General features: G+C 45.2%; 1 protein-coding gene across 1 annotated transcript; it reads left to right on the top strand.

Annotated features, from left to right (window-relative positions):
• Positions 1 to 11,188: 11,188 nt before the first annotated feature.
• Positions 11,189 to 20,455, top strand: mul1 (mitochondrial E3 ubiquitin protein ligase 1). The gene is made up of 4 exons (XM_033048003.1): positions 11,189 to 11,341; positions 14,331 to 14,418; positions 15,116 to 15,236; positions 19,489 to 20,455. The coding sequence occupies exons 1-4, from the start codon at positions 11,237 to 11,239 to the stop codon at positions 20,216 to 20,218; spliced, it is 1,044 nt and encodes a 347-aa protein (XP_032903894.1). The 5' UTR covers positions 11,189 to 11,236; the 3' UTR covers positions 20,219 to 20,455.
• The last annotated feature ends 4,804 nt before the right edge of the window (positions 20,456 to 25,259 follow it).

Here is a 25,259-nt window from a genome sequence, read left to right as displayed (position 1 = left end):
TTGAGGTACAATCTAAACTGATGTCCCAGAGCGGTACTGGTCGTGTGGCGATGTCATGATTGATACAGGTGTGGAGAATGTGGAGCACTCTTGTACAGGCATAACTGGGGAAGGGTCTAATGGATATTTTATAGTTTTACTTTCAGTGACACAGCACGGAACCATGCTGACCATCGATCACCTGTTCACACTAGTTCTATCTTACCCTGCCTTCTATTCTCACCCCACACGTTTTTTTGGGGTCAATATTTATACAAGCCGATTAACCCACAACCCACGCAGTCTTTGGCATGTGAGAGGAAACTGGAGCGCCCAGAGGAAACCCAAGCAGTCACAGGACGAATGTGCAAACTCCACACAAAAAACATCCGGGGTCGGAGGCCCACCAAATCCGCGCCGGCCAACGACATTGGTTCTATTCTACACACAAGGGACAATTTACAGAGGCCAATTTACCTACTAAACTGCACGAATGTTGGAGGAAACCAAAGCACCCGGAGAAAATCCACGTGGTGGCGGGGAGAACGTACAAACTCCGTGCAGAAGCTGTATGGAGGCAACTCTACCGCTGCACCACTGTGCCATCTTGTTGAGTTAATCACTAAGTCAATAGAAACCTATGTTCAACACGCACGCAAAGACACAACTATGTCTTGTTCCTCTCCGTTGACTCTACCTGCCCACCCTTTGAATAGGAATACGTGTGCGGACACCTCTCTCAGTCTGCCTAACACACACTGTGCATAATTTGACTGGGATAATTTCGCCTCCACCATCCAAACAGAAACTGGCAAATGCCAATCTGCGAATCACACTCAGCATCCTAAAGGGGTAGTCCCACTTGGGTGACCTAATCCGCGAGTTCTGGCGAGTTTGCCCTTGACTCATATTCGCAGCATGGTCGATACGAGGTCATAGGAGGTCTTCGTTATTCTCCTTCATGTTCGAGAGTGGTCTCCACGTACTCGAGGCCTCAGCTAGGTCGTGGCGTTTAGTCAATATGTTAAAAAAAGCCCGCGAGTAAACAAAGGTCGCCATGGAAAAGAATTGATACTTTTTTTACTCATAGGTTTAGTTCTAATAGGTCGTAGTAGGTCGGCATGTTAGTCGTAGGTAATCGAGGGTAGTCAAAGGTACTCGTAGATAGTCTTCATCATCAAAGGGAGGTCGAAGGAGATCGAAGGAGGTCGTTTTCACTCTCCACTATTCGGTGTCCAATTTTCCCGAAGTTAGTCGTAGATAGTCGAAGCTGGTCTTCTACATAGTCGAAGGAGGTCTTCGACGTCATTTTTTCAAACTCTTCTAAACTCGCCAATTAGGTCGCCCAAGTGGGGCAGCCCAACACCTTTCACGCGGTGCCCTTGTAAAACAATTCTTAATCGGTGACGGACATTTAACATTGCTGCAACCATGAAACGCCTTCCCTTCCTGATATCTCCAGATATAAAGTTCCATTCATATGTTGACATAGTTTCTTTGTCATTCTTTCATATCTTTCATTCATTTGTTCTATATTTTCTCTACTTCACCATCCATATCTCTCGCTTCCCTTTCCCCTGACTCTAGTCTGAAGAAGGGTCTCGACCCGAAACGTCACCCATTCCTTCTCTCCAGAGATGCTGCCCGTCCCGCTGAGTTACTCCAGCATTTTGTGTCTACCTTTAGCGTCTACTATTCCAGCCTTTGTAAATTCAGCGAATGCAACCAAGTAACATACATATATATAGTCTTTAAAAATAAATAATCCATGCTTCTGTGAACACGGTTAGGAACAATTTCTCTGATCAAAGAAAGTTTTGTTAACGTGTAGGAGTGAAAATTTACAGCCGTTTTTATCTGGGGGCTATCAAGTGATGGAAAGCAAAACAAGTTGGAATAAAAGGCAGACTGACTGTGTGTGGCTTTCCCGACCTGTGTTACACAAATATCGATTTCACTGATGTTTAGTGATGTGGCCAAGTCTTGGGATCGAGGATGACTTGCATTTATTCCATTTTTGTTGGTTCTGAGGTGACTGATGGCAGCTGTGGCACAGATGGCTGTGGAGGCCTCGTCAATGAATATTTCTAAGGTGGTGACTGATAGAATCTTGATTAATACGAGTGTCAGGGGTTATGGGGAGAAGGCCGTAGATTGAGGTTGAGAGGGAAAGGTGAATCAGCCATGGTTGAATGGCGGAATAGAGTTGATGGGCCGAATGTCCTGATTCTGCGCCTGAAACATGAACTTATGTCAATGTGGGAACATAGAACATGGGACAGTACAGTACAGTACAGCACAACAACAGGCCCTTCAGCCCACAGTCACATGCCAAGTTAAACTAATCTTCTCTGCCTGCATGTGTATCTTAATTCACTGCATATTCATGTACCTATATCCTTGCTCCAATTTAAAAGCCTTTCAAACCAACAGTTTATCTACTTCCACCAGGGTAGGTTGTGGCAGGGACCTGTGTGTCTGATAGTTGCAATATGAATTTTGCATCATGTGTTTAGATCATATAAGGTAAGGTTGGAGTAGGGATCAGAGGGTAAGAGGAGAGGTTGGACTAGCTTGGATGTTTTCTCTGGAGCATCGGAGATCGAGAAGAGATCTGCTAGAAGTATATAAAATGACAAGAGGCGCAGATTGGGTAGAATTTCAGGACCAGCTCGTTCCACATACCCACCAGCATTTGTATGAAAACGTTGCCTCTGTCCTTCCAATTTAACCACTCACCTTACACATATATCCTCTCGTTCGTGATTCCTAAACCCTGGCTAAAAGACGCTACTTTATTCTCCTCAAGATTAAATGCACGCCCATAAGATCATCTTTAGCCAGAAGGTGGTGAATCCGTGGAATCCATTGCCACAGACAGTGGTGGAAGACAAGTCAATGGGTATTTTTAAAGCAGAGGTTCTTGATTTGTAAGGGTGTCAAAGCTTACAGGGGGAAGGCAGAAGAATGAGTTTGAGAGGGAAAAATAGATCAGCCATGATTGAATGACGGAGCAGGCTCGATGGTCAAATAGCCTATTCCTGCTCCTATGTTTAACAAACATATGAACCTCTCAGCCTCCTGCACACCAAGGAACAAAGTCGTCACCTGCCCAACCCCTCCCTGTAGTTGTCTGGCACATTTGGCGCTGCAGTAGAGCTGCTGCCTCACAGCACCAGAGACCTGGGACCGATCCTCACTCCCTGCGACTGCGTGGGTTTTCTTTGGATGCTCCGGTTTCCTCCCACATTCCAAAGACATGCAGTTTTGCAAATTGCGTAAGAAGGAACTGCAGATGCTGGTTTATACTGAAGATAAACACAAAATGCTGGAGTAACTTAGCCGGTCAGGCAGCATCCCTGGAGAAAAAGAATAGGTCGGAACCCTTCTTCCGATGAATTGGCTTCTACAAACTGTCCCTTAGTGTGTAGGAGAAGGCAGGCACGGGTTATTGATTGGGGACGATCAGCCATGATCACAATGAATGGCGGTGCTGGCTCGAAGGGCCGAATGGCCTCCTCCTGCACCTATTTTCTATGTTTCTATGTTTTAATGCATAGGCAATCGCTGGATGGCATGGACTCGGTTGGCCGAAGGGCCTGTTTCCACGCTGAGTCTCAAAAGTAACCATAAGAGCAGTGTAATGCAGAGGAAGCAGGTTAGTATAGGTCTTTCGTCTTGTGACTGTCAAGTGCCAGGCTATCCCCTCTTATGCTTCAGTGAAGTCGATGATTGCTTGGAACTCTGTCTCTGAACAAACAAGAATGCAGGCGTCATCTGCTTTCAGCAGCTCAGTTACTGAGGCTTGGGTGACCTTGGCAACATAGGTTGAATAATTTCCATTAGTTCTGAAGATTAGTTCCTGATATGTACATTAAAGTAAACAATCAGCTATATGTTTCAACTAATGAGATCACTAACTCCTTAGCAGGGAAGAGTTTTCAGCCATTCATTCATTCCACACGTATTCAATCATTCTTTGCCTATTGCAGGGAATGCAAATCCAGTGATGCATTTGTATTTTTTTCTTTTCATTTGAATAATTATGTTCTCGGAATAAGTGGTACCACAGTGGCACAGCTGGTAGATCTGGAGACACAAAGAGACATTCCAAAGATGTACAGGTTAGTAAGTTAAATGGATTGGTATAAGTGTAAAATTGTCCCTGGTGTGTGTAGGATAGTGTTACTGTGTAGGGATGACTGGTCGGTGTGGACTCGATGGGCCGAGTGTCCTGTTTTTGTGCTGTTTCTCTAAACTAATTAAACTAAACTAAACCGAGAGACTGTGGAGTCGAGAGTAAAATAACAGACTGCTGGAGGAACTTAGAGGGTCAGGCAGCATCTGTGGAGGCATATGGATGGACAAAGATTCAGGTCGAGACCATTGTTAGGACAGATGGAGAAGAGGAGGAGAAAGCTGGTTGAGAGGTGAGGGGAAGGAGTGGAGCAAGAACTGGCAGGTGAATGGTGGATTCAGGCGAAGAGGGGTTAATTACAGTAGCAGTTGAGTGGAGATATTGACAATGGTGAAATGGAGACAACAAGTATAAGGGGACCTCCCAGTGACCACTGGGCAGTGCTGGAGTGGACCTGGACACCAGTGTAGAGCAGGTCGAGTCCGTAGCCGGCCAGTGACCGCTGCCAGTGAGTTCAGACCCGGCAGTCGAAGTGACCATCAAGAACGAGGACCAGACGGCGGACAAGCACCGCCGAGAACATGGTCAACGAAAACAAAGACCCAATGGCCGCCGAGAAGGAAGACCCAACGGCCACGTGCAGGGGGAGCTCGGAGCCCAGAAACCCCCCGGAGAGCCGAGGCGGGAGCCGCTGGCAGAGACGGATGTGAGGAGTGGGCTGGTGGGAGAGAGACGCCTCCAGCGTCTTCAGTTCAGCTGCAGGAGGCACTTCCCTGAGAAACAGAGGTGGCACGGTGGCGCAGCAGTAGAGTTGCTGCCTTACAGCACTTGCAGTACCAGAGACCCGGGTTCGATCCCAACTGCAGGTGCTGTCTGTACGGAGTTTGTACGTTCTCCCCGTGACCTGCATGGGTTTTCTCCGAGATCTTCGGTTTCCTCCCACACTCCAAAGACGTGCAGGTTTGTAGGTTAATTGGATTGGTATAAATGCAAATTGTCCCTAGTGTGTGTAGGGTAGTGTTAATGTGCGGGGATCGCTGGACGGTGCGGCCTGTTTCCGCATTGTATCTCTGAACTAAAAAAAGGTGGTCGGCAGAGGAGAGGGAGAGGGATGTCGGGTCGAGCTTGCACTCCTGGATTTCCAACTCGTGGACTGGACTTTGCATGTGGACTGGACTTTGCATTTTGGACTGTTGTATATTTTTATTTTTTTTAATCCTTTTGTTTTAGACAGTGCCAACATTGTGGCGACTACATTTTTGTGGTTATGCAAAAGAACTTCACTGCATACGTGACAACAAAGAACCATTGAACATTGAAAAGGGCGCAGATGTGGAATCGGATAAGGAAGGATGAAGTGGAGTGAAATGGAAAAACCGGAGGGAGGGACCGTGTGGAAAGAAACAAAGCGGGCGTGTGGGGTGGGGAGAAGGGTACAGCGCGATGGAGTGATATTACTGTTGCTAATCCTCCAACAAAGCAGTGGATGAAGAGGTTATTAGTTGAACCACACCCATAGAAGGATGAGGGGATCCCTCATTGAAATGCTTGGGTAGTGAAAGGCACTCTCCACTAGTAGGAGAGTCTAGAGGTAATAGCCTCAGAATTAAAGGACATTCCTTTAGGAAGGAGATGAGGAGGAATTTCTTTAGTCAGAAGCTGGTGAATCTGTATAATTCTTTGCCACAGAAGCCTGTTGAGGACGTCAGTAGATATTTTTAAGGCAGAGATAGATAGATTCTTGATTAGTACGGGTGTAAGGGGTTATGGGGAGAAGGCAGAAGATTGGGGTTAGGAGGGAGAGATTAATCAGCCATGATTGAATGGCAGACGAGACTTGATGGGCCGAATTCTGCTCCTATTACATGACCCTTTGAAGAGATGGCTACACTCTTCATTGTAAAGGGCCTGTCCCACTTTCATGACCTAATTCACGACCTCTGCCGAGTTTGTCCTTGAATCATACTCGCAGCATGGTCGTTACGAGGTCGTAGGAGGTTGTAGGAGGTCGTAGGTAGGTCGTATCAGGCCGTGATGCTAGTCGAAGGTATTTGTTGCATCAAGTACGTCGCGGTGTTTTTTCTAGCATGATGAAAAATGTCCATGAGTAAAAAAGGTTGTGAAAGTGGGACAGGCCCCTATCTGATACGTTCCCCTTTCATAGGATCAGGAGGTCGATCAAGCTCTAGAGCCAGTTCAGTGAGATTGTGGCTGATTTGTGATCATCCTTCTATCTTTGTTCTTTAGTGACAGAGATACAGCATGAAAACAGGCCCTTCGGCCCACCGGGTCCGTGCCAACCAACGATCACCCCACATACTAGCACTATCCTACACACTAGGGACAAATTACAATTTGCAGAACCCAAATAACCTACAAACCCATATGTCTTTGCAGTGTGGGCGGAAACCGGAGCACCCAGAGAAAACCCACGCAGTTGCTGGGAGAACTTCGGAACTCCACACAGCCAACACATGTAGTCAGGATTGAACCTGGGTCTCTGGCACTGTAAGGCAGTAGCTCTACCACTGTGCCACCGTGTTGCCCCCAATTATGAGGCTGGACAAAGTTAAATTATTTCCTCTGGAGCATTGAAGGGAAACCTGAAAGAAATTATGAGATGTGCAGATAACACAGACAACCAGAAACTTTTTCCAAGGAAACATTAAAGACCAGAGGGCATAGCGTTACGGTCAGAGAGACTAAGTTTAAAGGAGATGTGCGTGGCAAGTTTTTGCTCAAAGGCTTGGAATACGCTGCCAGGGATGATGGTGGAGGCAGGTACAACAGGGGCATATCGGAGATTTTTAGATTGCCACACGGATATGTTGGGAATCAAATGAAAGAAATTAGTTTATGTCGGCATCATGTCGGCACATATATTTTAGGCTGAAGGGTCTGTTCCTGCGCTGTACTGTTTGATATTCTCTGTTCTATTTCTATATTCATATCAATTATTCTCTAAATACCAGTAACAACACTACTGCCAGATTATGAAATATTAATAACTATACAAATCGTTTGGCATTCACATCTCGAATCACAAATGTTGAGTCACTTACAAATCACAAACCATTCTAATGATAGGTCATTAGCCTCAGATTACGTGCTTTTCTGTCTACAGATACTGTCAGACCTGTTTAATAGCTTTCTCAGTTTTTGTTTTCAAGTTACAAATCATTCATTCACATTTTCTTTACTTCAGAGTCTAAATCTTTTAAGGGAAAGTGCTCTTTGCCGAAAGAAAATATAGTTTAGATTAGGGATGCAGAGTGGAAAAGGCTCTTCAGCTCACCCAATGACCTTTGACAACACAATACAGTTATTAGCCAAGTATGTTTTGCAAGGAATTTCATTTGCCAAGTCAGTCATACAAATAAAAAGCACCAGAACACAAAAAATACATTTTAACATAAACATCCACCACAGTGACTCCTCCACATTCCTCACTGTGATGGAAGGCAAAAAAAAAGTTCAGTCTCTTCCCTTCTTTGTTCTCCCGCAGTCTCCCGTTGACGGGACGATCTTACTCCCGTAGCTGGCAGTCGGCCCCTCCTCGTCGAGGCGATCGAGTCCTACATCGGGGAGGGGGGGGGTCTCAGCCCCCACCTTACGAGCGATCGGACTCCAGGTCGGGGATGGTCGATCGTTGTGCCGCTTCTGGAGCTCCCGACTTGGTCTCTCCCAAGACTGCGAGCCCTCGATGTTAAAGTCCGCAGGCCATGGTTGGAGTGATCCCAGGCAAGGGATCAGCTCCGATGGTAAGTCCACGCCCCGCGGTGGGGCTCAAAGTCGGTCCTGGGAAGGCCTCCAACTCCATGATGTCAGGCTGCTGAGCGACCGGAGATACGATCTGGAAAACAATCGCATCTCTAGCATTGATCACCTGCTCATACTAGTTCTATGTTTTACCACCTTCTCATCCACTACCTGTATATTAGGAGCAGTTTGCAGAGGCCAATTAACCAACAAACTCTGTATATCTTTGGAATGTATGAGGAAACCGGAGCAACCAGAGAATATCCACGTGTGAAAATCAGCAACTCACTCACTTCCTTTAGACATTCACCCTGTGAGCTTATAGCTATGCCCTTTAATATTAAGAATATACAAAGTCTGCACAGTCAGCAACTATAGTCAGGACTGAACCCGGGTCTCTGGCTCTGTAAGGTCGTAACTCTACCGATGCGCCACTGTGCCACCATAATCTGATTATAGCGACCTGTTGGATCCACCACTGCTACTGACTACACGTTAAACCTCCTAGATCTGGGTATATTACATTTTATAATGCAACGTCCAACCTTCAGGATAATAAAGAAAAAGACACAACGTGCTGGAGTAACTCAACGGGCCAGGCAGCATCTCTTGAAGAACATGGAAAGAAGAATTCTGTGGTTGGGATCCTTCTTCGGACTGTCTTCAGACATTATTAACCTGCATTGGACCAATCTCCCACCCAAACCTTGTTATACAAGTACCTGTATCTTTTTAATTTTCTAATTGTATCTGCCTCAACTATTTCCTCTGGCAGAACGTTCCATATACCCACCACCCTATGTGAGAATTAGGCTCGTCAGATGCCCTTTCAATCTTTCTCCTCTCGCCTTAAATCTGTGCCCTCCAGTTTCAGACTCTCTTACCTGAGTAAAATGAGTGTGACTATTTATTCTGTCTGTGCCCCTCTTATTTTTTAGAAACATCTGTAAGGTCACCCCTCAGCCTCCTTCGCTCCCAGCCTATCCAGTCTCTAAAACTCATTTAATAGAATAATATTGTGAAACTTCAGATGTAATAAAGAACAGCCTAGAGTTCAAAAAGGTGTCGTTTTGATGAAGCGCAGCACAATACAATTATGGCATGATCTTTGTCTTGGTCAAACAAATTCCCCATTGAATACGAGTAAATAAACAACATTGATTTCCTACAGTGAGGAAGAATCTCAATAGAAGTCTACTGCAAAGAAGTCCAAATATATTCCATTTACAATATCGGGTGGACAGTCAGAACCTATTTCTTTGGCTGGAAATATCAAATATTTGAGGGCATAGATATAAGCACAGAGGATGAATGTTTAACGAAGATATCCGAGTCATTTAATTCACACAGAAGGTGGTGGGTGCCTGGAACACGCTGCTAGGGGTGGTGGTGGAGGTAGATATGACAGTGGTGTTTAAGAGATGGGCACATGGATATGGAGGGATGTGGATCACGTGCATGCAGAGGCGATTAGTTTAATTTGGCATCATGTTCGCCACGGATAATGTGGGCCTCATCCCGTGGTGTACTGTTTAATTTAGAGATACAGCACGGAAACAGGCCCTTCGGCCCACCAAGTCCGCGCTGACCAGTGTTCCCCGCACACTAACACTATCCTACACACACTAGGGACAATTTACAATTTTACTAAGCCAACTAACCTACAAACCTGTATGTCTTTGGAGTGTGGGAGGAAACCGGAGCACCCGGAGAAAAGCCATGCAGGTCACGGGGAAAACGTACAAACTCCGCACAGACAACACCCATAATCGGATCGAGCCCGGGTCTCTGGTGCTGTAAGGCCGCAACTGTACTGCTGCGCCACCTTGCCACCCTTGTCTATGTACTAGGAGGCGGAGGGTGTGAGTGGAGGGGAGAAATAGGTGGAAGTCCAGGTGGAGCACAGGGGAGGGGAGGGGGTAGGGGACGGGGGGTTAGAAAGGGGAGGGGTGGCCGGGGGGGGGGGCCGGGGGGGCGGGTTGGTTGTGAGAGGTCATCTAAAATTGGAGAATTCAATGTTCATACCGTTGGGTTGTAAGCTACCCAGGTGGAATATGAGGCACTGTTTAAACTCTCATCAAGGGATTAATAGCCCGGGTCTCTCTGATCTAACAATGCAGTGACTGTGCCACCATTCCCCTAGAGGTACGTCTGCATGAGGAACAGTCTAAAACTGCACACTCACTCGGATAATCCCTTCACTCCTGCTGTCACGGGATTTTCCATTCTGTGTCTAACGCCTTAGTTAGGAAAAAAATATGTGAGTTATTAGCATAGCAAACAAAATGTTAAACAAGGATTACTTATATTGGCATTTGGAGTGCTTATAATCTCCCAACTGCTCCTCAGAGACTGAAGAAGGGTTTCGACAGATGGCGGTGGAGGCCAAGTCATTGGGTATATTTAAGGCAGAGATTGATAGATTCTTGATTAGTATGGGTTTTAGGGGTAATGGGGAGAAGGCAGGAGAATGGATTTGAGAGGGAAAGATAGATCAGCCATGATTGAATGACAGAGTAGACTTGATGGGCTGAATGGCCTAACTCTGCTCCGATCACTTATGAAGTTATGACCCAAAACGTCATCTATTCCTCTTCTCTAGAGATGCTGCCTGACCCGCTCAGTTACTCCAGCACTTTGTGTCTATCTGTGAATTAAACCAGCATTGCCTGGTGTCTCTGGAGTCTGTCTCCCACTTATTTCCCCCACTCTCCCCCGCACTGTCCCCTTCCACCTTCCTGAGAAGAGATTCCGTATGTCAGAGAGGATTGGGTGCAGAGAGCATATTGACTGCTTGCATCACGGCCTGGTTCGGCATCTTGAATGCCCAGGGGCGAAGAAGACCGCAAAAAAGTTGTGAACACCTGCCCAGTCCATCACGGGTTCTGACTTCCCCACCCATCATCGAAGGGATTTACCGGAGTCACTGCCTCAAAAAGGCAGCCAGCATCATCAGAGACCCACACCACCCTGGCCACACGCTCATTTCACCCTTGCCATCAGGAAGAAGGTACAGGAGCCTGAAAGCTGTAATGTCCAGGTTCAGGAACAGCTTCTTCCCTACAGTCATATAGGCTAATAAACAATACAACCTCAAATAAGCTCTGAACTACATAGACTATTATTGTTATTATTGCTTGCTTGTTTTTTTAATGTGTCTATATCACTCACTGGACATTTTTATCGCGTTTATTATGTTGTTTACAGTGTCCCCTGCTGTGCTGCTGCAAGTAAGAATGTCATTGTTCTATCGCTGTTGACGCCAGTACATTTCACTCCTCCTCTCCGCTTCATGTTTCAGCCGTCAGAGGCGTGGTTCTGTGTGCGAGGGGAGGGGAGGGTCGAGCTGCTGCCGTGGTTATGGTGCTGCTGGCGGCGGCGGCGGCCGGGACGGTCACAGCGGCTGCCGCTGCTCTTTGTTACTGGAGGCTGGGCCGGGCCCGCTCCGTCGCCCGCCGTCTGCAGGTCAGCGCCGGCCGCGGGGAGTGCGCTCGGGTGTCTGTGCCCCGGGAGCTGGGACTGGGGAGAGTCCTTGGGATGTGGGGGCCGCCGGGGGAGAAATGTTTGTGGGGTGACAATAGGCGAGGGTGGGGTACTCTCCTCCAGTGGATGAAATTGGGGTGCCCCCCATGGGAGGGGAAGCTAGAATGCTCGATATTTTGTTAGATAGCTAGATAGATAGTCAGTTAGATAGCTAGATAGATAGCCAGTTAGATAGATAGATAGACAGATAGGTAAATAGCTTGATACAGCTAGACGCACAGATATCTATCTCTCTACCTTTGAATTATAATTGAATTATGAATTGTGAAGCCAGAGGAAGGAGTATAGGTGGAAGTGAATGGGAGGGGCGGAGGTTACAAGAAAGCCTTCCAAGCACATGTTTGGGCCACATTGGAGGTTTTGCCTGGAGTCTAAATTCAACTTACCAAATAGTGAAAGGCTTTGATAGAGTGGATGTGCAGAGCACGTTTCCACTAGTGGGAGAGTCTAGGACTAGAAGTCATAGCCTCCGAATTAAAGGACATTCCTTCTAGCCCCTGTCCCACTTAGGAAACCTGAACGGAAACCTCTGGAGACTTTGCGCCCCACCCAAGGTTTCCGTGCGGTTCCCGGAGGTTTTTGTCAGTCTCCCTACCTGCTTCCACTACCTGCAAACTCCGGCAACCACCTGCAACCTCCGGGAACTGCACGGAAACCTTGGGTGGGGCGCAAAGTCTCCAGAGGTTTCTGTTCAGGTTTCCTAAGTGGACAGAGTCATTAGGAAGGAGATGAGGAGGAATTTGTTTAGTCAGAGAGGGTGGTGAATCTGTGGAATTCTTTGCCACGGAAGGCTGTGGAGGCCAAGTCAGTGGCTATTTTTAAGGCTATTTTATAGATAGATTCTTGATTAGTACGGGTGTCAGAGGTCATGGGGAGAAGGCAGGAGAATGGGGTTAGGAGGGAGAGATAGATCAGCCATGATTGAATGGCGGAGTAGACTTGATGGGCCGAATGGCTTAAATCTGCTCCTATCACTTATGTAGCTAGCTATCTAACAATCTTGCTATCTATCTAACTACCAACTATCTAGCTAGCTAGTCAGTTAGCTACAAAGCCAGAGAGCTAGCAACCCAGTGGATGGGGGGTATGCACCAGTGGGTAAAATTGGGGTGTGCCCCCAGGAGTGGGGCTGGGAGCATACAATAACAAGATTAGATCTTAAAATCATACAATAATTCACTAAAGTAGATTGAGGACAATAGTGGCCAGGAAACAATAGAACTAACCTGGAGGTGCAACATTATAGTCGATGCTGGAATCTTGAGCAAAAGACAAAGTGCTGGAGGAACTCAGTGGGTCAGGCAGCAGCTGTGGAGGGGAAGGAGAGGCACTGCTTCCGGTCGGGACCCTTCTTCAATTTGAACCCAAAGTCTAAAGAAGGTTCCCGATCTGAATCATCACCTCGCCATGTTCTCCAGAGAGGCTGCCTGACCAGCTGAATTACTCCAGGACATTGATTTTATGAAATAGAAAGTAATAAACCATTTTGTGGTTTGGCATGTTTGCCAAGTGAATTGGTGCTGGGCTTGCAACAGTTTCAATCTACAGTCATTGATGTGGATGAGGGGAATGTATAATACGAGTTTGCTGATGATACAGAACTAGACATTAGTTTAAAGATACAGGGCAGAAACAGGACCTTTCCAAGTCTGCGCCAACCAGCAACTACCCCTGTACACTAGCACTATTCTACACACTAGGGACAATTTACAATTTTACCAAAGCCAAATAACTGACAAACCTGTACGTCTTTGGAGTGTGAGAGGAAACCAGATCACTTGGGGAAACCCCACACGGTTAAAGGGAGAGCGTACAAACTCCGTACAGACAGCGCCTATAGCCAGGATCGAACCCGGATCACTGGCGCTGTAATGCACCAACTCTATGCCGACCCTTAGTTGGGGCAGAAGAAGTGCAGCGAATGTCCATCAGATTGATTCCTTTGTTGCATGAGACGAGATTAAGCAGACTAAACACAAAGAGCTGGAGGAACTCAGTGGACCAGGCAGCATCTGGAGAGGGAACGGACACGTGGTGATTCGGGTTCAATCCCTCCCCAGATGCTGCCTGACCTGCTGAGTTTCTCCAACACTTTGTACAACTTAAGATTCCAACATCTGCAATCTCTTGCGTCTCCAGGCTTTTTGCTGCTCATATGAGATGAACAATGAGGCGATCTCATTGAGATGTATAAAATTCTTAGAGGGCATGATAGGATAGGTGCGGAGTTGATGTTTGACAGGGCTGGGTTGTTTAGAACCAGGGTCACAGGCTTGACCATTTAACTTGGACACGAGTAGTTTCTTTGCTCAGAGGGGAGTGAGTCTTTGAAATTGTGTGTCCAAGAAGGTTACTGAAGCTGTCACTATGCATGTTGAAGTAATTGATAAATCTAAGGATAATGGGTTTGGTGGGATATGAGGCAAATGGGATGCTGAAATAAAATATCACCATGAACTTATTAAATGGAGTAGCAGGCACGAGAGGCCAAATGGTCTATGCCTACTTACTGTGTGTGTGAACTTGTGCCATGCTAATGATACGACTAACAGTTGCAAGACATCTAAGAAATTGGCTACTTCCCAGCATTAAGGATTGGTTTGTCAGTGGACATGCAACACAGTAACTGGAGTAGGGAAATCGTTCCTCAGGGCCTTAATCCCCCCCCCCCCCCCAAAGAGTAACAAATGAATGCTGTGCAAATTCATCATCAAACCACCTTCATCATCAAGTGCCAGATTCGTTTTAGATTCACTCCACCATTGCCTTCTGGGTTCATTGCTGCCTGTGTTTGAAAATACTTTTTGTATTTTGCTCTCCGCATCCAGCATTCTGTAATTTAGGAGTGGAATAATGTCATTGACTGCAGTCTGTGAAGAGATTTTGCATTACGTAACGTGTTGTTTTGTAGGAAGCACCAAGGTTTCCACTGGATCAAGACCTCAAGTCTGTTCTGCTAAATTCACCGGGGAAATGCCTTCCCTTTGCTGTTGTAGAAGGTACCATTTATTGATGTTATTTATTGCTGCTGCTTTACTTCCATTATCTATATTTTAATTGTTTTTTCTTATGGAATCGGGCATTTATTCCCCATCCCTAAGTGCTTTCGGTGTCGTCGCTGATCAACTGGACTCTGACAACTTGCATTCATTTTCCAGACACACTTCATTTACTTGTACACAATGACAGCAGCACAGTCCCAGTTACCTACTGCTCTGAAATTCCAATCAGTACGGTCAACTTTTTACACAGATTGTGACCCTTGAAATTGTGCGCTCTTTCTAATTTCTTATCATCAATAACAATACGTTCTCAAAACATTAGTATACAAATGCGATAACACTAATACAAGTCAACCTACATGCTATTTTTAATCCTTTATTTAATTTTCAATATCAAGAACCTTGGAGTGTGCGTCATGGAATACCCATCCAAAACATTGGGGTACGTCAATGAATACCTATCAGGAACATTGATGTGCGTTAATGAATGTGTATAGCTTGTTCTGCCTTACAGATATCTTAACCTTTGTAATACTGCAGTTTCCACATTGTGCTATACAGCTATCTTTATCATACTGCAACTTCCATACTGGGAAGTAGTGGTCAACTACTGTGCTGATTTCCATCCTGTATCTTTCAATCAATCAAGTAGTTGGTGATCGGGGCAGAAATTACAGCTTTTTTTTTGCTTCAGGTTTGGTTACCCCTGTCGATGAGACTCTGAACAGCCAGTTTGTGGATGGCTGCAAAGGGGTAATCCACAGATTGGTTTTAAAAGAGCATAATGCAGTATGGAATCGGACAACGCACCTTTGGTAAGTTTGTACAACCCAAGAGATGTTTAGTCTGGCGTATTATCTATCTGCGGCCTGACCTGCTGAGGAATTCAGTGATTTTTGTTATATTTTAAATTTCAAATTCCAGATCCACCATCTTCAGTATTTTGATTTAGATCTACTTCCATTGTTACCCTGCTGCTTGGAACTGCAGATCACAACATTACATTTTGATTTAAAAAAATGTATTTCATATTATCAGGTAGAGAGGAATAAACTTTCTGAAATAAAATAGTGGACGCAGTGGTGCTGCCTTGCAGTGCCAGACATCCAGGTGCGATCCTGACCTAGGGTGCTGTGTCTAGGTGGAGTTTGCATGTTCTCCCTGTGACTCCATGGATTTCCTCCAGTTTGCTCCCACACCCCAAGCATGTGTGGGTTTGTTGGTTAATTGGCCTCTGCAAATTTGCTCTCTATATATGGATGCAAGAAGTGGGATAACATAGAACTAGTGTGAATGGGTTACATTGGCTGAGCATGCTGAAGGGCCTGTTTCCATGCTGTATCTCTAATCTAAATTATAATTACGACATCTACAGGACATAATTGCAGGAGCGAATTCAGTTTTTAGTTATGTTGCTCAAAGCTACTCGAAGGGTACATGAAGAAAATTTATCATAATATGATTTCAGTTGAAGTAGATAACATATGCAATTAAGTGGAGCCACAAGGAACTGCAGGTGTTGAAATCCTGAGGGAAAAAAACCAATGCTGGGGTAACACAATGAACCAGGCAGCAACTGTGGAGGGGATTATACAGACCACGTTTTGGATCAGGTAGCTACTTCAGACTGATGGAGAGGAGAGGGCAGGGAGGAAAGCTGGAAAAGAGGTGGATGCGGGGCAAAGCCTGCCAAGTGATAGGTGGATACGCTGAGGGAGGGGAGGTGGTCTGGTTGGTAGATGGGTGGTGTGTGTGTCTAGGGCTAGAGGTGTAGAGATAAAAAGGTGTCAGATAAGCAGAGAAGTAGTGGGAAATGTAAAGCCGGAGGGGGGGAGAGATGGTTTGGAGAAGATTAGGTGGGTGGTGACGAAGAGCCCTTCGTCCAACTGGGTCCATAATTTTCCCACCATTCCATTCCTTTCTTTCCACCATTCCAGTCACCCTGCTCCTTTCCCCTTCTTCGTATGCCTGTCTCCTATCCCTGAGTCCCATATTTCCCTTTTATCTCCACTCTTTCCCTTGCCACCTGTTCCCTTCCACTTCGGTGCACGAGTGTACAAACTTCTTGTTTACTCTTCCATGGGCTTGCTTGTTAAGTGGTACATCAGGTACAAGATACTGCAGATCGTTTGCAGGCCATTATTGAAAAATCTGGCCTTTTTATAATCATTTAAGAGGATGGAAAGCCACGGTTGAGATGATATCCCTCTCCAAATCGGTGTCTAGCAAAACATGAATAAAATGGGTGAGCAGTTTCAAAGGTAGACACAAAGTTCTGGAGAAAAGGGACAGGTGATGTTTCGGGCTGGGACCCTTCTTCAGACTGATTGTAGGGGTGGGTGAACTGGAAGCAAAACCAAGACAAATATGGGGCGAAGGAAAATGATGCCAGACAGGGAGGTTCCCCGATAGGCGAATTGTTGACTAAGCATAGCGTGATATCAAGAGGGAGACATCACTGTAAACTGTGGAACTGGTTAACTGACTTTTAGTGGGGGGGTAGGAGAGTGGGGAAAGTGGAGCTAGGCATGTTTGTAGAATGTAAGTAGTTTGTACATAAAACTAGATAATTCGATGTTCATATTGCTGGGTTATAAGCAACCCAAGGGAAATATGAGGTGCTGTTCCTCCAATTTGCGCTGGGCCTCCCTCTGGCAATGGAGGAGGCCCAGGGCAGAATGGACAATGTGGGATTAGGCAGGGGAGTTAAAATTTGTAAGCAATCGGGAAATCCAGTAAGTCTGAGCGTAACTGTTCTGTGAAATGGTGGTCGAGTATACGCTTGGTATCACTAACGTACAGGAGACTATATTGGCAGCAGTTTCAAAGTTTGTTACTAGCTGGATTAGATTAAACTGAGCAGAATAATTTGCGAAGGATGGGGGAGAATGGCGAGACAAGCAAAAATAGCGGCACTTTTAGTTTTAAATTTGGATTCATTGCTTTAATGTGAATAGTTATTTGAACAGCTTTATTTCTGTAAACTGAGCATCACCGGGATCAAAATGAACCATGAAATTGAAGAAAAAAAGGGAGAGCATTCAGTTCAATATTCAAACTTGGATTGTTTTCCCTGGAGCATCGGAGATTGAAGGGAGATTTGTTAAAAGTATGTAAAATTATGAGAGGCTTACTGTAGATCGGGCAGTCAGTTAGAACCATTTCCACAGGATGGAAATATCAAAGACTTGGCATAGCTTTAAGGTCAGAGAGACAAAAGTGTAAAGGAGATGTGAGGGGCAGTATTACTTTTACACAGAGTGGTTGCCTGAAATGCACTGCCAGGGGTGGTGAAGGAAGCAGATATGATAGTGGTGCTTAAGTCTTTCAGATTGACTTGTGAATGTGCAGGCAATGGAGGGATGTGGATCGCATGCAGCAGATGAGGTTAATTTATCCTGGCATCATGTTTGGCACACAATTTGTGGGCTGAATGCCCTGTTCCTGTGTTGTACTTTTCTATAGATAAACACAAAGTGCTGGAGTAATTCTGCAGGTCAGGAAGAATCTCTGGGTGATGTTTTGGATCGGGAGTCCGAATAAGTGTCCCGACCCGAAACGTCACCCATCCTTTTACTCCAGAGATGCTGCCTGACCCACTGAGTTACTCCAGCACTTTGTGCCTATTTTCGGTATATAATCTGCAGTTCCTTTCTACATATTTTGTTCTGGGAAGCAAAATTATTTTTTTTCATTTAGAGATACAGCACGGAAACGGGCCCTTCGGCCCATCGTGTCCGCACCGACGGGCAATAAGCGCACACTAACATTATCCTACACACACAAGGGACAATTTACATTTATACCAAGCCAATTAACCTACAAACTTGCACGTCTTTGGAGTGTGGGAGGAAATCGAAGATCTCGGAGAAAGCCCACGCGGTCATGGGGAGAATGTACAAACTCCTTACAGACAGCACCCATAGTCGGGATCGAACCCGGGTCTCTGGCGCTGTAAGGCAGCAACTCCAGCGCTGCGCCACCGTGATCTGATTTGTCTTTTTTTGGTACCTTCTTGGAGCACTTGCTGCTGAAAATAAACAGCTCAGGATGACCCGGCTCATCGCAGAGCTGCTTGGTTGCAAAGCGCAGGCTTAGTCTGTTTTCCCCACCTGACAATTTTCCAGCAAACTGCTCTGACTTGGATGCAACAAGGCCTTAATTTCCTGTCGCATCATTGAAGATAATGACCTTCTTTAATGTTCCCCACGTTAGTAATGCATTTTGCAAACACAAAGTCAAAGATTTCAATCGAGAAATTAGTAATTTCCTCTGGGAATCAATGGAAATGCATTAAATAAATGAAATGCCCATGTTCAGTGAGGAGAGAATATTTATTTGGCAAGATGGGGCGGCACAGCAGTAAAGGTGCTGCTTTACAGCGCTTGCAGCACCGGAGACCCGGGACCCGACAGAAGGGAGAGGAGTAGTACAAGCAATTTAGTTATTAGTAACAAGTATTAACTATGATTAATAAGCCATTAATGCAATTTAGTTTAGTTTAGAGATACAATGCGTAAAAGGCCCTTCGGCCCACCGAGTCTGCGATCCCCCGCACGTTAACATTATCCTACGCACAGCGCCGGAGACCCGGGTTTTATACCGACTATGGGTGCTGTCTGTATGGAGATCTTTGGTTTCCTCCCACACTGCCAAGACGTACAAGTTTGTAGGTAAATTGGCTTAGTATAAGTGTAAAGTATCCCTAGTTTGTGTAGGATAGTGTTAACGTGCGGGGGATTGCTGGCCGTTGCAGACTCGGTGGGCCGAAGGGCCTGTTTCCGCACTGTATCTGTAAACTAAACTAAATTAAATTGCTTTAATTGCTTGTACTACTCCTCCCCTTTCTGTCGTGGGGTAGACTGAGATGGGCATCCCTTCTCCCCCATTCTTTCTGCACTGTATCTCTAAACTAATCTAAAATAAATCCCTAATCCTTTCCACTCGTCACTTTAATTTCATGATTCATGTATTTTGTGTTTTTATGACTGTCGGCAGATCAGTTTCCCTCCTGGCATTAATAAAGTTTCATGGTATGGTATTAACTCCAGCGTTTGTCTTCAATAGGAATGACTGTGAAAAGATTATTCATCAGAGGACTAATACTGTGCCCTTTGATCTTGTGTTGACTGACGCCACCCCTAACACCTCAGTGAGGGTGATGAAAGCCTTGGAGTCATCCGAGCTGGACCTGGAGACTGTGTATCAGAAGTTCCACCCAGCAGAGCAGTCGCTTCCTAACATCGTGGTGCATTACATCAGCGGGGAACGGCCGAAGGGGATCACAGAGATGGAGCAAATGTTGAGAGCCGGCCACGCTGTTATTGGGGTCGGCGAGCTTGTCTTGGACAATAATCTCATCAGGCTTCAGCCTTCAAGGCAAGGGCTGCAGTACTGCTTGTGCAGGCTCGACTTCAAGTCTCTGGTTCAAAGGCACGAGTCCAAGGTACGGCAGTGGAAAATCCTGACCCTCCTGTTTGGAGTTGCAACCTGTGCTGCCATATGTTTCGTGTTCTGGAGGCGGTATCAACGCCGCAGACTGGAACAGGAACAGACAAGGCAGCGAGAGGAGATGATGGCAATGAAGAAACAGCGTATGCAGGAGCTTAACCTCAAGGAGGATGAGGTCTCTAACAATGCTTGTGCCATCTGCCTGATCAGGGACTGGAACTGTGTGTTCCTGCCATGTGGACACATCTGCTCCTGCGACGATTGTTTTGAGGCCTTGCCCATTCCGAAAACTTGCCCCCTTTGTAGGCATCTTGTCTCTAAAATAGTCCTGTTGTACACTAGCTAAACATTAATGTCCTTGCCACAGACCTATCACCTTTCCTGTGGAATCCTTTTTTTCAATGGAAAATATATTTATTAATGACGGCGGAATATGTATTGTTGGTGCTTATTCATTTTCATTTTCAGACTTTTCTAATCTCGTTTCCCAGCATACTGTAGGCTGTATGCATTCCCAGCATTTAAAAGCAAAATTGATTTTTTTCAGTGTGTATCATGATTAAACTCAGATTCTATTGTAATTTCAAGCTACTTGCTGAGATTACTGATTAGACCTGTCTCAGTACTCATGATATTCTCTAAAATACCTGGGTTCCAAGTGGGTACATACAACATAGAACAGTACAGCACTGGAATAGGCCCTTCGGCCCACATTGTCCATGCTGGACATGATGCCAGGATATACTAATGTCATGTGTCTGAACGTTCCATATTCCTTCATTCTCTGTGTATTCATGTGCCTACCTAAAGCCTCTTAATCGCCTTGTTTATGTCGGCCCCCAACACCATTCCTGGCAGCTCATCATGGGGACACACGACTCTCTATGTAAACTTTGCCCCTTTCATCTTAAAGTTATGCCCTCTAGTCATTGACATTTCCCCCCTGGGGGAAAAGCTCTGACTGTCTACCCTATCTGCACCTTCACACCCATCCATCTCTCCCTGCAGTTGTTCCTTGGCAACTATGCTGTTTAAGGAAACTCAGTTATTGCCTCTACCCTTCCTAACTGAGTCAATGTGGGAGACATTTTCTTTCCCGTTTTTGTTTTTTCCCTCCAATGTTATCCCTCCCAATGTGATATTTTTTTCTTGTCATTTAACATGTATTCCTTCCTCCCACCCTCTCTCCAGCTAATTTCCTTTGCTCCACAATTACCCCTTAATAAATTTTACAAACGCACATGAAATTCAACTTACTCCAAGGATTCATGCTCTTCCTCAGCAGTAGGTTCCACTAGAATTACGTTTCTCTCCTCATGCTTGTTTACCAGTTTCTCATTCGTTAAACTTGCGTGGTGGCGCAGCGTTAAAGTTGCTGCCTTACAGCTACAGAGACCTGGGTTCGATCCTGACTACAGGTGCTGTCTCTTTCCTCTAATTATTTATTTATATTTATAGATAGAAAAAAATAAAGAAAGAAATTCGAAAAATAGGATAAGCTATCAATAATACAACTTGGGGGATAGGTCTGTATGTCAGATAACATAACTATTCATCTAGTCCTGGGTTCAGGCTTCAGCCCGGCCTCCGTGCTGTCTGTACGGAGTTTGTACGTTCTCACCATGACCGCGTAGGGTTTTTTTTTACGAGATCTTTGTTTTTGCTCCCACACTCCAAAGATGTACAGACTTGCAGGTTAATTTTTTTTCGTATAAATGTAAAATTGTCCCTAGTGTGTGTAGGTGAGTGTTAATGTGCGGGGATCACTGGTCGGTGCGGACTAGGTGGGCTGAAGGGCCTGTTTCCATGCTGTATCTCTAAACTAAGCGTGGCTTAATGGGTTCTAGTGGGGGTCTTGACTGAAACATGATTTCTTAAGGAGCCCTGGTAGGGATGATTCCTTCTTACAGGAGGATCTAGAAATAGAGGATTGTTGTTAAAGAATAAGGGGCCACCTATTAAAGACTTAAAAACAAAGCAAATTTTAATCTCTGAGGCTAGTGCGCCTTAGGACCCCTCTACTGCAAATGGAAATGGAAGCAACATTTTTGAATGCAGGATTAGATAGACACTTGATAAGCAAAGATAAAAGGTTATTTTGGACAAATCAATTTTGAACTGACTTGTCCCTTATTTTGTAGCTTTGAGATGAGAGGGGCAAAGGTTAATGGAGATGTATGGGGCAGGTTTATTGTACACAGAGGGTGGTGGGTACATGGAATGCACTGCCAGGGGTGATGGTGGAGGCATATATCATAGAAACATAGAAACATAGAAATTAGGTGCAGGAGTAGGCCATTTGGCCCTTCGAGTCTGCACCGCCATTCAATATGATCATGGCTGATCATCCAACAGTATCCTGTACCTGCCTTCTCTCCATAACCCCTGATCCCTTTAGCCACAAGGGCCACATCTAACTCTCTCTTAAATATAGCCAATGAACTGGCCTCAACTACCTTCTGTGGCAGAGAATTCCAGAGATTCACCACTCTCTGTGTGAAAAATGTTTTTCTCATCTCGGTCCTAAAAGATTTCCCCCTTATCCTTAAACTGTGACCCCTTGTTCTGGACTTCCCCAACATCGGGAACAATCTTCCTGCATCTAGCCTGTCCAACCCCTTAAGAATTTTGTAAGTTTCTATAAGATCCCCTAAATGCACTATAACGATAGTGCATTCAAGAGGTTTTTATATAGATATGGATATGTAGGGAACAGAGAAATATGGATCACGTGTAGGTAGAGATTAGTTTATCTTGTCTTCATGTTCGGCATAAACATTGTGAGTCGAGGGCTTGTTCCTGTCTTGTGCTTTTCCATCTTCTGTGTGAGATTATTAGTCTGATCTGTTGTAATCCTATTACAGGGTGGAATAGGTTTGAGAAGCCAAGTGCATCTACTCCTGAATGGTATTTTGATCATATGATTATGAAAGTGTAACATTAACTAGAGAGATGTTTTTCTTTTGGGGGGAGGGGGGGAGATCAAGTTATTGTACTTGAATATTATTTAATATCGTTATTTGTTGTAAATCTGTTAAAGCGACAGAATTTACAAACATATTTTCATATCCTTAATGGTAAAACTCCATTCCCAAACATAGATCCAGTGTTAAATCTGTGGTAGACTTGAATTAATTTGATTATGTAAGGGAGGCTTGTCAGTTGTTATTAGTGTAAATCGGTTGTATGCTTCAGGTCATGTGCGTTCCCTTTGAAGGAAACCTAATTTGGATGGCACTGGAGCCTCAGGAAAACGTTGACGTTCCTCTCAAACATGGAAAAAAACAACCTCCTTTTGAACCTGTGGTGCTAATCAAAGAAAGTCGAACAAAGTTACAATCCTTGCCTCCGACAAGAGGTTGAGGGAAAACAAGTCACAGCCACTCTCTGAAAATTGTGATGAAATGAATGGGAAGTAACAGAATTAATGGTGACCACTAATAAAATAAAGCAGCGCGTTTTACCAACAACTTTAGCTCGCATTCACTCTCAAGCTTCCCAGTGAATCAAAAGCGAAGGTAGCTCATGGCATCAATTATACAATAGTATATAATTCTGTTTGAAAGTAAAAAAAATATGTAATGGAATACTCAACATTGGACTAGACTGAACGTTTGAGCACAGGATTGCCTGAGAGCGAATATGTTTTTACAAAGCCTTGCTCATAACAAGGACTTGCAGGTCAACTTTAGAAATGTTTTTCTATTTCATTTTCCTTCGTGATATTTAACTTTACTGTTGCCAGTACTGATTTTATGTGCCTTGGAATATTTCTGGAAAGGACAGCTGAGATTCACCAGGATGTTGCCTGGCATGAAGGGCCTTGTGTATGGGCAGAGACCAAGTAGGCTGGGTTTGTTTGCTTGGAATGAAGGAACCTGCCTGGTGTACAAAGTCATGAGAGGCAAAGATGAGGTAGTTGGTAGCAATATTTTCCCATAGTTGTGCATAAACCAGAGGACATCGCTTAGGATAAAGGCAAGGGCTTAGAGGGAATTTGAGGAAGGACTTTCTCATCCAGAGGATGATTGAAAACTGAACGCTTTAAGAAATTGTGAGCACTTGAGTTGCCAAGACTGAGAAGGTTGTGGATCAAGTGCTAATAAATGGGATTACTTTACTATGATTAACATTGGTGATCACTTAATGTTGAGTAGGTTTGTTCACCTGGTGGGTTCTTACTGTGGGTTTTTAAATAAGGGGCGGCACAGCGGTAGAATTGTTGCCTTCTAGCACCAGAGATCTGGGTTCAATCCTGAATATGGGTGCTGTCTGTACGGGGTTTGTACGTTCTCCCTATGACTCCATAGGTGCTCTAGTTTCCTCCCACACTCCAAGACGTATAGATTTGCAGGTTAATTGGCTATGCTAAAATTGTAAATTGTCCCTGGTGTATATAGGATGTTGCTAGTGTACAGGGTGATCCCTGGCCGGTGTGGACCTGGTCGGCTGAAGGGCCTATTTGCATGCGGTATCTCTAAGGTTGAAAAGGCTGACCCTGGAGCCACACATGTAATTGCAGATACAGAGAGTTGGATACAACCCTCCAGGTGAATCCTTGTCCTTTACATCTTTTAACATGGGGGGGACTGGTGCACAGACAACGAGACACACCTGGGTCCAATGGCATGGACTCTACCACGGTTGGGAGTCCCTGCTTTCTGCAACCTTCTTCCGCCTTCCCAGCCGTTGTGATGCTCCACCATTTAGGCCAGCCACCACCCTCCTCCGCCTGTCCCACTATTGAGGTTTTCTTGAGCTGCTCTTTGTCGGAAGGCTCCCTCTTGACCTGTAAGCCATGGGTGAGCACACTTCAGGGGGTTTACCTCTCAGGATCTTAGACACGCACAAGCCTCTCCACCGCGACATGGTGGCAACCCATGTAGAAGTACTATATAGAACTTGATGTGTAGGAAGGAGCTGGAGGTGCTGGTTTACCCCGAAGATGGACACAAAAAGCTGGACTAACTCAGTCAGGCAGCATCTCTGCAGAAAAGGAATAGGTGATGTTTCTGGTCGAGATCCTTCTTCAGACTGATCTATAGTTGAAGGGTTTCGGCCCGAAATGTTGCCTATTTCCTTCGCTCCATAGATGCTGCTGCACCCGCTGAGTTTCTCCAGCATTTTTGTGTACCTCCTGAGCTATAGCTGATAGCCAGCTTGCCGGGCTGAAGGACCTGTTTCCATGCTGCATGATTCTGTGACCGCATCAGGCAATGAATGCCCTGGAGCTTGGGACGAGCCTTGCGACTCACAACTTAAGTGTATTGCACAGCAAGCAAAATTGATTCACTCAGAAGACAGAATCTATTCAAAGACCAAAGGAAAGAAACAGCAACAATAAAAGCGGCATGCATTTTCCAAACAATGCAGCGAATAGCTACAGG

This window comes from Amblyraja radiata, chromosome 31, assembly GCF_010909765.2.
Source record: "Amblyraja radiata isolate CabotCenter1 chromosome 31, sAmbRad1.1.pri, whole genome shotgun sequence".
Lineage (NCBI taxonomy): Eukaryota > Metazoa > Chordata > Chondrichthyes > Rajiformes > Rajidae > Amblyraja > Amblyraja radiata.
Note: the sequence above shows the minus strand (reverse complement) of the source record. Positions and strands in the feature narration are given on the sequence as shown.

Coding starts and splice junctions, on each gene's coding strand:
- mul1 (XM_033048003.1), top strand. CDS start 11,237: ATGGTGCTGCTGGCGGCGGCGGCGGCCGGGACGGTCACAGCGGCTGCC. Junction 11,342..14,330: donor CCGTCGCCCGCCGTCTGCAG/GTCAGCGCCGGC, acceptor GTTGTTTTGTAG/GAAGCACCAAGGTTTCCACT. Junction 15,237..19,488: donor AATCGGACAACGCACCTTTG/GTAAGTTTGTAC, acceptor TGTCTTCAATAG/GAATGACTGTGAAAAGATTA.